This window comes from Balaenoptera acutorostrata, chromosome 3 (assembly GCF_949987535.1).
Source record: "Balaenoptera acutorostrata chromosome 3, mBalAcu1.1, whole genome shotgun sequence".
Taxonomy (NCBI): domain Eukaryota; kingdom Metazoa; phylum Chordata; class Mammalia; order Artiodactyla; family Balaenopteridae; genus Balaenoptera; species Balaenoptera acutorostrata.
The window spans coordinates 34,057,242-34,071,672 of NC_080066.1; the positions used below are offsets into that span (position 1 = coordinate 34,057,242).

Consider the following 14,431-nt stretch of genomic DNA (forward strand, 5'->3'; position numbering starts at 1 on the left):
AGAAATGACAGAATTCAGCATAGAGATCAGAGTTAGAACATATCAAAGAGCAGCTATGAGACAAAGAGACTAGGCTTCCTACTTCTTTTTTTTTTTAATTGAAGTATAGCTGATTTACAATGTTGTGTTAGTTTCAGGTGTACAGCAAAGTGATTCAGTTATACATACACATATATCTGTTCTTTTCCCTTATAGGTTATTACAAAATATTGAGTATAGTTCTCTGTGCTACACAGTAGGTTCTTCTTGGTTATCTATTTTATATATAGTAGTGTGTATATGTTAATTCCAGACTCCAATTTATACCTCCCCCCCGCCACTTTCCCCTTTGGTAACCATAAGTTTGTTGTCCAGGTCTGTGGTTCTATTTCTGTTTCATATATAACTTCATTTGTATCATTTTTTTTAGATTGCACATATAAGCGATATATTTGTCTTTGGCTTACTTCACTTAGTGTGATAATCTCTAGGTCCAGCTTTGTTGCTGCAAATGGCATTATTTCATTCTTTCTTTATGGCTGAGTAGTATCCCATTGTATTATATATGTACCACATCTTTTTTTAAAATTTATTTCTTTACTTATATTTATTTTTGGCTGCGTTGGGTCTTCATTGCTGTGCGCAGGCTATCTCTAGTTGCGACGAGCAGGGGCTACTCTTTGCTGCGATGCGCAGGCTTCTCAGTGCGGTGGCTTCTCTTGTTGTGGAGCACAGGCTCTAGGCGCACGGGCTTCAGTAGTTGTGGCACGTAGGCTCAGTAGTTATGGCACACGGGCTTAGTTGCTCTGCAGCATGTGGGATCTTCCTGGACCAGGGCTTGAATCCGTGTCCCCTGCATTGGCAGGCAGATTCTTAACCACTGAGCCACCAGGGAAGTCCCTGTACCACATCTTCTTTATCCATTCATCTGTTGATGGACATTTAGGTTGTTTCCATGTCTTGGCTATTGTAAATAGTGCTGCTGTGAACATAGGGGTGCTTGTATATTTTCAAATTATGGTTTTCTCTGGATATATGCCCAGGAGTAGGATTACAGGGCCATATGGTAGCTCTATTTTTAGTTTTTTATTTTATTTTATTTTATTTTTAAATTTTTATTGGAGTATAGTTACTTTACAATGCTGTGTTAGTTTCTGCTGTACAGCAAAGTGAATCAGTTGTACATATACATATATCCACTCTTTTTTAGATTCTTTTCCCTTATAGGTCATTACAGAGTATTGAGAAGAGTCCCCTGTGCTATACAGTAGGTCCTTATTAGTTATCTATTTTATATATAGTAGTGTATACATGTCAATCCCAATCTCCCAATTTATTTTTAATTTTTTAAGGAACCTCCATACTGTTCTCCATAGTGACTACACCAATTTACATTCCCACCAGCAGTGTAGGAGGGTTCCCTTTTCTCCACACCCTCTCCAGCATTTACTTGTTTGTCTACTTGTTTGTCGACTTTTTGATGATGGCCACTCTGACCGGTGTGAGGTGACACCTCACTGTAATTTTGATTTGCATTAGGCTTCCTACTTCTTATGTGCATGAATTAGAGTTCCAGTCAGATAGTAGGGAGAACAAGGGTGGGGCAATATTCGAAGAAAAGAGGCTGATAATTTCCCAGAAGTAACAAAGAGCATTGAGCCTGAGATTCAGAAGCTACAACAAATCCTGGAACAGATACAAAGAGATCCCAACCTAAATAAAATGTAATGAAAATAGAGAACACCAAGGACACCGAAAAATCCTAAAAGCAGTAACAAAGAACAGGCAGATCACCTACACAGCAGTGGCAGTGACAGCCGACCCTTGAACAATGCGGGGGGTTAACCCACATACAGCCTGTAGTCAGCCTTCCGTATCCCCGTTCCTCTGCATCCATGGATGCAACCCACCACAGACCGCGTAGCTCTGTAGTATTTACTATTGAAAATATTCACGTATCAGTGGACCCGTGCAGTTCAAACCCCAGTTGTTCAAGGGTCAGCTGTAGATTGATGAGTGACCTCTCGACAGCAATAATTCAAGCCAGAAGACAATAGAATAATAATTTCAATACGCTAGTTGAAAATAATTGTAAACCTAGAATTCTAAACTTTACAAAATGTTTCTTTTAAGAATGAGAGGAAAATAAAAACATTTCAATATAAATAAATCAAGAGAGTTACAGATTTCATCAAAGAAGCTTGTAAAGGATCTCCTTCTGGGAGATGGTAAGTAACCCCAAATGGAAGTTCTCAGGCACAGGGAGGAATGCTGAGCAAAGAGGGTGATGAACACAGAATAAATATAACTATGCTTTGAATATAAATAAATAATATTAACATGTACTTTATGGGGTGATCAGAGGTAAAGCTATGCCATTCAGGATTACTGAACTCTGCCAAGTATGTGTAATCATATTTCTAGAGTAGTAATTAATGCATATAGAGTATATAACCTTCGAACTAGCAGAACAACAAAGAACAGAATGGTGTATATAACCCCCATCTCCAATAAAACAGCCACAAAGGAGGGGAAAAGAAACAGAAAAAGTGGGACAAAAAGAAAATAAGCGGTAGAAATAAGTCTGTACATATAAATAGTCCCAATAAATGAATAAACCTTTGTTTCTGGATTAGGAAACAAAGATTGTCAAATTAGATTTAAAAATATATATATATATATATATAACCATATGTGGTTTACTAGAATCATATTTAAAATGTAATACAAGGAAGTGTGAAGTTTTTCCATTGGAAAAGTTTACAGCTTCAATAGGGAATGTTTTATTTCTTAAGGTGGGAATTTTTTGTATAAATTTCATTCCCTTTTGTATATCTTAACATTTTTCATAAGTTAAAATTTAAAAATCAGCTTAGACCAAGTTAAATATCAATGGAGAAAATACTTTTTAAGTATGTGAGGAAGAGTTAATATCAATGTGTGTATATCTGTACACGTGTGTGCATGTGTGAGTGTGTGTGAGTCTATGTGTGTATACACAAACAATGAAAGGAAGACTAAAACCTCGAGGACCATTTTTGAAATAAAGAACTAAGCAATTCAGAAAATAAATAAAAATAATCACAATTATGTTTAGATTCATTGATAACTAATGAAATAAAAGTCAAAACAAGGTATACATTTTGCTTGTCAGTTTGGCAACAGTTAAAAAGCACTATAAAATCTTGCGCTGGCCGGGAAGTTCATTTATTTCTGGTGGTAGTAAATGTGTAAACTCTGATTCAAGTATGTTAATCGATTTCAAGAAAATAATCAGAGTGAGAAAATACCTCATGCAGAAATGATTTTTTCAGTGTTGTTTTAAAAATGGAAGCAATCTAAATGTCCAACAATGACAAATAATGGTTAAATTATTTGTATGTATTTTAAATGGCCTATCATTTAGGCATTACAATGATGATATACTTCTATTTTTATTGACAGGAAAACGCTTCATGATTTATTAGTTGAGAAAAGTAAATTCTATAAATAATATGATCTTATTCATATTAAATATATCTATTTTTATTTGTATTTGTACATGTACAGAAAGGGGTCTGGATTCATATTCAACAAAAAGTTAACTATAGTTATCTCTTTTTGTGTAAGCATATTTTCCAGCTTTTTTGGTCTTGTAATTTATAATAGAATAAAATTTTAGATAGAGAATGTGTTCCTAACTTAGAGGCCATATTTCGTATTGTGTGATTAAAAGCAGTAGCTTTTAAATCCAATGTACGTTGGTTTGCATGCATTTTAGCTCTAGCCATTACTTAGCTGTGTGACTTTAGGCAGATTACTTAGCCTCTTAACTTTGGGTTCCTTATCTGTGAAATGGAATAAGGACAATACCTGCCTTCTGGAGCAGTTGAGCTGAGCTGTTGAAATGAGGCGGTGCATGTGAAGTGTTTGGCAGTGTGCTGGATGGTGTCTGTGCCCAGTACGTGTTAGCTGTTCTCATCACTGGAATCATTCTGGCTCTGAGGACCATTTCCACATGGAGCTGAGAAATGATTCTCAAGTGATCTGAACAAGGGCAGCTTTGAGCAGTCAGTGTGGAAGCACACAGCAGCTCCTAACACTAGGAGCACATACCTGTCAAAGGAATGAGTCACGTGATCAGTTATGTCACATGTCCTTTTCAGTGTCTATTGAGATAAGCACAGGTTTTGTTTTTTTTTTTTCTTATTTAAGCTATTAATAGATTTCCTAATGGTGAATTATCCGCATCTTCCTGGAACAAAAGGTACATGTTAACACTGCATGGTTCTTTTAATATTATTATTATTGTAAGATATGCTGGATTTGATTTGATAAGATTTTATTTAGGGCTTTTCCATCCATATTAATGAGTGAGATTTTTCTGCAAATACAGAATTTGTAGTGTAGCCAGTGAAGCGTTGTGCTTGTCCAATAATTCATCATATATATAGATTACAAATATTTATTGTGTGTGTGAGAGAGACACAGAGAAGAAAAAGAAGAAGAAGGAAGGGAAGGGGAAAGGGAGGGGGAAGGAGAGGAGGAGGAGGAGGAGAAGGAAGAAGGGGAAGGAGTGGGAGGGAGAGGAGGAGGAAGAGACGGAAGAGGGGAGGAGGAGGGAGAGAAGGAGGGGAGAGGGGGAGGAGGAGGGGGGAGGGAGAGGAGGAGGAGAGGGAAGAGGTGGGAGGGGGAGGAGGAGAGGGAAGAGGTGGGAGGGGGAGGAGGAGGAAGAGGGGGAGGGGAGGAGGGGGGAGGAGGGGGGAGGAGGAGGAGGAGGGGGAGACTCAGAGAAAATACAATCACAGTATATTTGCCAGGATTCTTTCACTCTCAAAAGACAGACGGCCCAGTTCAAACTAGCTTAAACAAACCATGCAGGAATTGTTCATAAAGTTAGGATAGCCAGGCAGGCGTTTGGCTTCAGATAAAGATCCAGAGGTGCTAGCCCTGTACCTACGGCACTGTTTATCTTTCCTTTGGTCCTCTAGCCCTTCCTCTTGTGCTGGTTTTAATCTCAGTCAGGCTCTCCCCGAGTGGTGGTCCAGTTACATCTCATCTGCGAAACTCCTGCAGAAGAAGTCAGATGATAGCACTGAGCCAGGGTCTGTTGCCAGGGGATGCAGTGCTCTGACGGACCAGATCTGGGCATGTGCCCACCCCAGGAGCCCTCTTGGGGTCCCACCTTAGCCACACGGACTGTGAGTGTGTGTGTGGGGGGGGGTGCATATCTCAAACGTGGTTCTCAGCACTGTCACCAAAGTGCAGAAGGGGACGGGACAGGCAGTTCAACAGATGATTGATTATCCGTAATTGATCAGGTGCTTTTGTGTGTCCCAGGTTGTGGTTACTTCATTTGGTTTGCACACCACTCCCATGAAGTTTGGTTTTATGTCACTTTACTCCCGTATTTATTGGGGAGATGCTCAGATGCTTTCCCACTTTGGCAGGACTATAGAGTGGTGAAGTCAGTCCAAGTTGAGGACTCCTCTCCCTCAGTGGGGCTGCTTCTCCAGTCAGGACAACCTGTGCCACGTCTCCTGGGGACGCTCTCAGGCCAGCCACGGCAGTGTCATTGTCAATGTCCCACGTGGTTTTACTCTGGCACCCTCTTGTCTGTAATAGTGCTGTAAAATCTACCTGCGGGTGGAAGTCAAAGTGATTGTACCCGTACTGCTTCATTATCACCTAAAACCTTTCCTTTCAGTGGTCTGAGTCATAATTTTCCTTTGCTTTATTGACAAAACAGCTTTTACTGTTTTCCTCCCAAAGAGCCCTAAAAAGACAAACAGGCAGAGAATGGATTTCTAATTCATCTCACAAACTCAGGCTTCCAGACACAACTGAAACCCAGAATCTTTGCTTCAAAGATGTGAAAGTGGAGCTGTCTCTATCTATGGTTGCTTCCAAGAATCTGACATGAATTTTGTAACATTCCTTGTGAAAAATAAATCTTGTTTTGCAGCACAAAGCGCTGAAGTTGAAGGATCACATAGGACATACAGCAAGCAAGTTGTTAAAATAAACACTTATCACAAAGATATTTTTGCAGAGTAACTTGGGATATTAGTCCATATCCAGCTGCTCTTGACCACATCTTGGCACACGGGGTGTTTTTGCTTTACAATATTGAAGGTCTGCTCAGAGTAGCCTTGTTTCTGTCAAGATGAACATAAATGAGATGATCAAGATGAGGATGAACAGGGACTCGAATGCCTTTAAATAGCTCAAGACAAGAATGTCCTTCCTGGGAGCCTGAAATGCTGTGTAATCTTTGACTTCTTAAATGTAGAGCAGACTTCCTGTTTCTGCTAGAGTGGCTCTCTAAATGGCTGTGTTAAAACCTGAAACCCTAATACACACGTTTCTTTTCCACTCTCTTCGATGAAGATAGCTATATCAATAGCATCTCTACAGGATGACCTCTGAGGGTCGTGATCCATATTTGCTCCCTATTTCAGGTTCCCCAGTCTATCCAGGAGGCTCGATTGAATTAAGTACTCTTTAGAAATGGAGATTTACCATTTATTTGGTGTATGGATAAAAGAGAAAAGATGGAAATGTGATTGATTGCCTTCTGTGGCCAGGGAGGTAGATTCTTGAGGTCCGTGCTTCTTCTCAAGATAAATGTGCATTATCGGTAGCTCCTAACAGCTCCTGGGTCATGCTGGCCCCCATATTTTCTTTCTTATTTTTTTTTAAAGATTTTTTGATGTGGACCATTTTTCTAAAAGTCTTTATTGAATTTGTTGTAATATTGCTTCTGTTTTATGTTTTTGGTTTTTTGGTCTTGAGGCATGTGGGATCTTAGCTCCCCAACCAGGGATTGAACCCACGCCCCCTGCATTGGAAGGTGAAGTCTTAACCACTGGACCTCCAGGGAAGTCCCCTGGTCCCCATATTTTCTACTTTGAGCATAGCTGGACAAGTAGAGTTGGGTTTTAGGATATTATCTTAACAGGATACATAGAACAGCAATCATAGGAGCCCCAGGCTGCCATCAGAATTCAGCTCCTCTTGACCTTCTTTCCATCAGAGCAAAACCCAACTTCTTAATGGCCCCTTTCTTCCAAGGCCACTACCTAGGAGGGGGCAGGGCCAAGGAAAGGGAAGACTTGGTTAACACAAGGGTGTGGTCATCATTCATTGGGTTGTTTTCCCTCGGTGTCCATGACAGAGAGAGGAAAAAAGTTTTCACTACTCTTAACCTGGTTAAATTGTTTAGAACATCTTTCACAAATGAAAGACATTCTTTTTGACTAGGTGCTGTTGACCAACTGTATTCGCTTGGGCTGCCATAACGAAATACCACAGACCGGGTGGCTTCAACAACAGACATTCATTTTCTCACGGTTTGGAGGCTGGGAAGTCCAAGATCAAGGTGCTGGCCCATTTGGTTCCTGACGGGAGCTCACTGTCTGGCTTGTAGATGGCCCCCTTCTTGCTGTGTCCTCACATGGTAGCGAGAGGGGGGAAGCAGGCTCTCTGGTGTTTGTCATAAGGGCACTGGTCCCATCGTGGGACCTTTACCCCTGAGGTCTCATCTAAACCTCACCACCTCCCAGAGGCCTACCTCTGACTACCATCACATTAGGTTTTAGGGCTTCAACATGTGACTTCTGATGGGGACACAATTCAGTCCGTAGCACTAGCACAGAACTATTTTCGTTAGATGCTTCTTGTAGTGACCCACGTTTGGGGCAGTAAGGTCGTAAACTAGGGTGGGAAAAGTGAGAAGAAACAGACGTCAGGAAGGGCAGTGAGCAGGGGCACCAGGCCTGCGAGGTATGGGCTCTGTGACTGAGGCTCTTCCTGCTGAGACCTGAGCTTGTGTGCTCTGTGTCCCTGCCTCCCTCTCTCCTAAGACATTTAAAAATTACTTCTTTGTTCACAGCTCAAATTGAGCCTGTATGGGACCATCCCACTCAATTTTGAGTTTGCAGCAGTGCCTGGCATGGTACCTGATAGAAGATGGCTGCCTAGAAAACCTTAACGGAAGGAAAGCAGGGAGTTTTGAGCCTCGAGTTTGAAAACAAGTGAGGTTCTGCTGATGGAAAGAATGGAAGTCAGCTTACCAGATGGTTCGGGAAGGAAAAACTGAGTTCCGTTTTAGAATATAAAGATTGAGGTTAACCGTGGAACCTCTAGTCCGTACATTATTGCCAAGTAGTTGAAGATCATGTAGTCATACGTCTTAGGAAGATACAGGTCATTTATTTTAACCCTGTAGTCACAGCAGGGATCCCTATGATAAAGCCATGGCCCGATAGCCCCCCACCCCAGGCCCTGCTTGGTGCATGCTGGGTGACTTGTTCATTTATAAGGCATTTAGACAGTCCCGTCCCGGCTCTTGGAAAGTTCTCTGCTACCCTTCAGTTCTACTCTAATTCCTCCTTGTTCCTGTCATCTGAGGGCTTACAGTCTGCATCCAGCTTCCCTTCCTCCTGCCCGGCCAGCCCCGCTCTGCCTCGCCGTGTCTCTCTGGCATTTATGGTTAGATCACCCACCCTCAGCAGCTGGTCCTGATGATGGTGAAGGGCAGTCTCTGCTTGTCTATTGTATTGACATGCGGGCTGAGTACAGGCACTTAAACACCACTGGTGTTTGCATAATAAGGACTGTACTCGTCGAATGACTGAGTGGAACACTCATTGTGGGCCAGAGGCCCAAGATCTGGGTGCTTTCCTCCAACCCTACGAGAGGCAGTGCTGTGGAATGGTTCACCCTGACCACGTCTGTGCACAGACTCAGCGGACGCTAGGGAAACTGCTGAGCAGTGTGAGCCGTACTCGTATGTGCGTTGCCATATTGACCTACTAACCATTTATTGGACGTTATCTCATGAGGCATGAGTACATGGGTTGCATCATTTACAGATGCAGTGGGGGTGGGTCAGAGTGTGGCTCACCCAGCTTCACAGGTGAGCAAAGCAGGGACCTGGATGTTCTCGTGTTCCAGCCTCAGCACTGTGCTCAACCTTATACCACAACTGTGCAGGGATTATCTCGGCTGCGTGAAACCACTGTCCGCTCAAGTGCCCTCAGTTGATAAATGTGGGGAGTGGTACTGAAGGAGGGTCCAGGTCACACAGAGGAGGAACTGGCAGAACCGAGACCGTAAACTTTGTGTCCCACGTCCCTGACCCATGCCTTCACAAAGCAGATTCTTCAATTTAATAGGGGCGAATTCCGTTCTCTTCTGGAAGAGAGATGCAGAGGATTCTGAGGAAGCAGAGAACCACTGTCGGTTCAAAGTGAACGTTATCCCTTTAATATGCAATTCCCAACTTTCATTCTCTGTCATCTGCTCATATCCACATCTGGCCCCTGGATCTAGAAATAGACAAAAATAATTTTGTGACGTGTAATGAACTTAACCCTCAATGTTTATTTGACACATCCTTCATGCCAGGAAGTGGCCTGGAAAATATGGAGAGTTTACTTGATACAGTGTAAGTCACCAGAAGGTTCTTTCTTCTCAGAATGGCTTTTCTATATTCCAAGCCTCCTTTTAGGATAGAAAGCAGAGGAAATGAACTTGACTGACACAGCTTTTCAGAACCAAGGGATGCTGTGGCCTAAATACTGCTGGGTCGAAGTTCCCAGCAGAGCCTCTGCCCAGTCAAGAAAGCCAGGCCCTTTCTCATGCCAGCCAGGGTCACGACCACTATTCTGTCCTAGGAAGTGGCAGAAGCACCCCTGCACCCCTGCCTGGCATCTCGTCCTTTTCCCTACTCTGCCCCCCTTGGAGTCACATCCACAGGACATCACTGTGCCTCTGAGAAGTGCCAACAGGGCAGCCGGTGAGGGACCACCAGCCGTCATCGGGATCTTTTCATCCCCTCAGAAGGGTTCTCTTGCCATTCAGGTCTCCTCCCCAGGATGAGAGCCACTGTTCCTGGTACCACCATGGTTTCCTAGGCCTTCTGACTCAATACCATAGCTGTGACTGGGCTTTCACCCTCTAAGATGAGTCAACAGATCGTATGACGATGTGTGTGGTCCTGGCTCTGAGATCTAGGTGGTCTCCCCACTTCCCAGGCCCAACCAGCCTCTCTTCTCCCCTGTCCCCCAGCCATGCTGGCCAGTTTCCTTCCAGACCCTGGATCTAAGGTAGACCCGTGGGAAAATGGAAAGGTCAACTATGTGTCATTCGTATGGTCAAACCAGTCAAACCCATAGCAGAGCTCCTAAGTCAAAGTTCTTCTCCTCCAAAAGCTCCCTGGGTGTGTTCCCTCTTGGGATACCCCAGAGCCAGGAAGAACAAGCCCAGAGGAGACAGGGCCCAGAGGACTCCAGATGCCACCACCGCCAGTCTCAGATTTGACGTGTAAATGGCTTCAGGCTCTCCTTCCTGGCTTCTCCTTACCCTTCTCCTGATGTCTTTGAAGGGCTGGATCTGCCTGATGCTTCAAGGATATTGGTTGTGACCTTGGGGTTTTGCTCTGCTCGGATGGTCTCTTTAGCTTTAGTGACACAGAGAAATCATCAGGATTGGGAATGTGGGAATGAGGGTCATAATATCCTCCCCCCCATCCCCCCCACCGCCAGAAGCTTGAAAGCAATCACTTAGGCAGCCTGTCCAGACCTTGGGTGGGGGGGAGGATGGTGTGCCCGGGGAAGCCTGTGCAGCTTTCCCTGGTCAGCTCACCCACGAACTCAGTCTGCCCCACTCTGTGCTGGGCCCTGTCCCGGGTGGTGCGTGCTCGGGGATGAATCCTACATTCTCCTGCCCCAGACCATGTCCTAGGGGAGTTTTCCACCAGCCGACACTCTGCTCACCTTCATTGATATCCTTCACCAGGATCCAGTATCACACCCCCCGCCCCCCTGACCTCCCGCCATGGGGCAGTGGGCAGCAGTCAGGGCAACCGTGGAGTGGAATTCTTCTGAAGAAAAACAACCATCACCTGTCGCCACCACCCCATCCCTCCAATACAGTAAGTGCCCTACAGACGTACCTTCAAGTTGCGAACTTTCAAAGATGCGAATGTGCATTCGCACATCCAGTCACGTAAGTTAGTTCACGTGTCTGGCAAACATTGTCACGTGCGTGTATCCTCTACAAGTGGTTGTGCTTTCGTGTACTTTACAGTACTGTATAGAGTACAGTAGTACAGTATCTTTATTTCAAGCCCAGGATGTCCAGAAGCAAGCATAAAAGCAGCAGTGATGTAACTGGTACTGTACTTTTTCAAGGTACTGTACTGTAAGATTAAAAATGTTTCTTTTATTTTTTGTGTTTCTTTTTTATGTATTATTTGTGTGAAAATATTATAAACCTATTACAGTATAGTACTATACAGCCGGTTGTGTTAGTTGGGTACCTAGGCTAACTTTGTTGGACTTGCGAATGCTCTCTCGGAACGGAAATTGTTTGTATGTAGGGGACTTACTGTAAAGGCAACAGCAAAACCAGAACTCAAACCCCGAATTGTCCCTGCAAAGTCAGCAGCCCAGGCCCTGCGACTAGCAGGCCGTCTGCCTGCTCCGCAAGGTCTCCTTCCAGAGGCCTTGGCTCTCTTCCGTCAGGTGGGTTGCCGGGAACAGCAGGGTTATGATGGGTTGCATGGAGTCTTTGTGGCCGTTGCTCCTGCCCATGTCCTGGTCACGGGGGGACCAGCCCCAGCCCTCCCCAGCCCCCCATCTCCAGGGCAGTCTTCCCGAGGCCCTCGTCCCGCCAGCGCCTTTCCTCTGAAAGCCCCTTGGCCTTTCCTTTCCCCGGTAGCTGCGGGGCTTCCTTCAGGGTCCTGAAAGTGGCACAGAGGGGCCCTGCCTGCTCTGCGCCTCCTCCCAGAACGCCCGTTTCAGGACCGTCCCTCGTCTGGGCTGTGGGTGGGGACGGGCGGAAACAGCTTGGCCGGCGCTTCTTGCAGGCCAGGCCCGATTCCTCTCTCTCTGTTGCTTCATCTTCTCCTGTCCTCCCCTTGTGCGTTTTCCCCTCAGGCCTCGTGGCCAGGACAGTGCCACTGCTTACTGCAGGGACCCTGGTTCTGCAAGCCAGTCAGCTGTTTCTCAGCCCGCAGCCCGAGCTGTTGTTCCCGCTCCCAGCTGCTTCTGCAGGTCTCTGCAGCCTTCTCTCATTGCCTGCACTGCTGTTGGCAGCTCCTGCTGGCAACAGGAGCTCCTGTCTTGGTGCCAAGGGCAGGCTCTGCATCCCTCATCCTCCTTGAAAGATCACCCAGAGGTTGAAGCCCTCTCTGGCCATGCTTGGGTGGCCTGCTGGGTGGGGATCATCTTGCAGGAGGCCAAGCAGTAGAAGCAGCTCTCTGAAATGACCAGCCACCCCTTGATCTCTGCCTGGGCCTCTCCTCTGCCTCGGGGACAAGTCCAGGTGTGGTGGCCCCGGTCCCCTTCTCAGGTGGCCTGATGAAACTGACCACAGACCTTGTGAGGGTTTGACTCGGTGGAACCCTCCTGGGAGCTCAGCCTCAGAGATTGGGGGTTTTCTCAATAGGTAAAAATGCAACATCTGTTTCCCATCTAACTACTACTCTTTTGGGTGTGGACCGTGATGAAATACACACACTTGCTGCTGTTCGCCTGCATCTCTGGGGCACAGTGGAAGGGCAATGCCTTGCCCGCCGTCAGCTGCATTAGAGGTAGAAGATTCCTCAGCTTCTCCTGGGACCTGCTTTGGCAGGAGACTTGGGCTCATTTGCTTAGACCAGAGGTTGCAAATAGTGGCTGATGGACGACATCTGGCCTGCCTCCTATTTTTCTATGGCCCATAAGCTAAGAATGATTTTTACATTTTTAAATGGTTGGGGGAAAAAGCCCACAGAAGAAGAATATTACAAAATGTGAAAATTATGTGAAATTCAAATATCAGTTGATAAATTGGCACAGAGCCAAACCCACTCATTTACATACCATCTATGGCTGCTTTGGGACCATAACTTCAGAGATGAGTAGTTGCCACAGAAACCGTGGCCTGCAAAGCCCGAAATATCTACTCCCTGACCCCTCATGGAAGAAGTGTGCCGACCTCTGGCTTAGATGGTCTGGACTGAGGGGGACTTTTCTGCTTGGGCCAGAGCCTCTGAGACACAGAGCGATGTTCCCATGAGCTCTTGGAGCCTGGGGTCTTCATCTATAACCAGAGAGTGTGGTCTCATGATCTTTGAAGGCCTCTCCAGCCCAAGCTTTCCATGGTTCTAGGAAACCTCAGTAGCTCCTTCTCCAGGAGCTCACCCACTCCTCCCTTCAAGTATCAGGGTCCTGGCAGAAATTGGGCCACAGGGAACAAATCCATTTGGTTTTTGGTACCAAGGAGCACAAAAACAATACAGTAATCACTTTGAAAAGAAAACTGATTTTAATGCCTTGCATGTAAACATTGTTACTCTTTTGCATATTTTGTATTTGTAGAGTAACTCACTGTTTAAAACTGAATGCACAACGTATTTCTTGCATGATGGATGAATTACATTCATCAAGGAATATATTCAACAAGGAAACCACTTTGTTTCATAAAACTTTTCAAAGGAGATTTTATATCTCTGGAAGGATAGTGATTTCCTTAATCAACTTTTTGTGGGGTGTGTTCCCGTTTTTTTTCTTCCTTTTCAAGTAAAGGCATTTAACGAATGAGAAGAATTGCATTTAAAGAAAGAATTGCATTTAAAGAATGAGAAGGGTTCTTATTTTTTTTGTTCCTGTTTGACAAGATTTCCTGAATGAGAAACGCTGGTCCTTCCCCAGGCGACAGCATGACACTGGACGTCTATAGACTTGAGGGTGTGTAACAATATTGCCTTTCTCTGCTGTGTTTTCCTATGGAAAGTTTACCTCATTGACATTAATCTCTATGTGGAGTCACACAGCCGCATGTGACCGCACCTAAAAACTTGAAGCCAGAGATAGAGTCCCGAGGGACAATACCAGGGCAGAGGGACCTCAGAAAGAGAGAGTTTAGGTGAAGGAGTGCATGTGCTTTTGTGTGGGGGAGAGGTAGAGGGTTGGCAGGAATCAGAGATGTCAAAGGGCTGAGAAGTGGGACCAGCAAGCAAGGGACAGAGGGAGGGATCAAGAGAAAATTGATAAGGGGTGGAGAGGGAGGGGCTCAAGGGGGGGCAGTAATGGAGCAGGAGTGCAGGGGAAGGGGAGTGGAAGAGAGGGGGGAGGGAGAGGAGAGGGGGAGGAAATGTACAGGAGCAGGACGGTGGAGGTAAGGAGACAGGAAACCAGGAGATTAGAGAGGTAAAAAGCGGTACCCTCAAGGAGATTTTTCATGACTTTTTCTTTTTTTTTTTTAACATCTTTATTGGAGTATAATTGCTTTACAATGGTGTGTTAGTTTCTGCTTTATAACGAAGTGAATCAGTTATACGTATACATATGTCCCCATATCTCTTCCCTCTTGCATCTCCCTCCTTCCCACCCTCCCTATCCCACCCCTCTATGTGGTCACAAAGCACTGAGCTGATCTCCCTGTGCTCTGCGGCTGCTTCCCACTAGCTATCTGTTTTACA

General features: G+C 45.1%; 1 protein-coding gene across 5 annotated transcripts in view; it reads left to right on the forward strand.

Moving 5' to 3' along the window:
- The window catches only part of ARNT2 (aryl hydrocarbon receptor nuclear translocator 2), a 209,022-nt gene that overhangs the window by 16,050 nt on the left and 178,541 nt on the right, over window positions 1-14,431 (forward strand). For 4 of the 5 annotated variants that reach the window (XM_057543556.1, XM_057543553.1, XM_057543558.1 and 1 more), the window contains exon 2: window positions 10,762-10,897. The exons of the other annotated variant lie outside the window; for it this stretch is intronic. In XM_057543556.1, coding sequence (XP_057399539.1) covers window positions 10,801-10,897 — 97 coding nt within the window. In that variant the 5' untranslated portion in view covers window positions 10,762-10,800. The remainder of the gene's footprint in view (window positions 1-10,761; window positions 10,898-14,431) is intronic. 5 annotated transcript variants of the gene reach the window in all.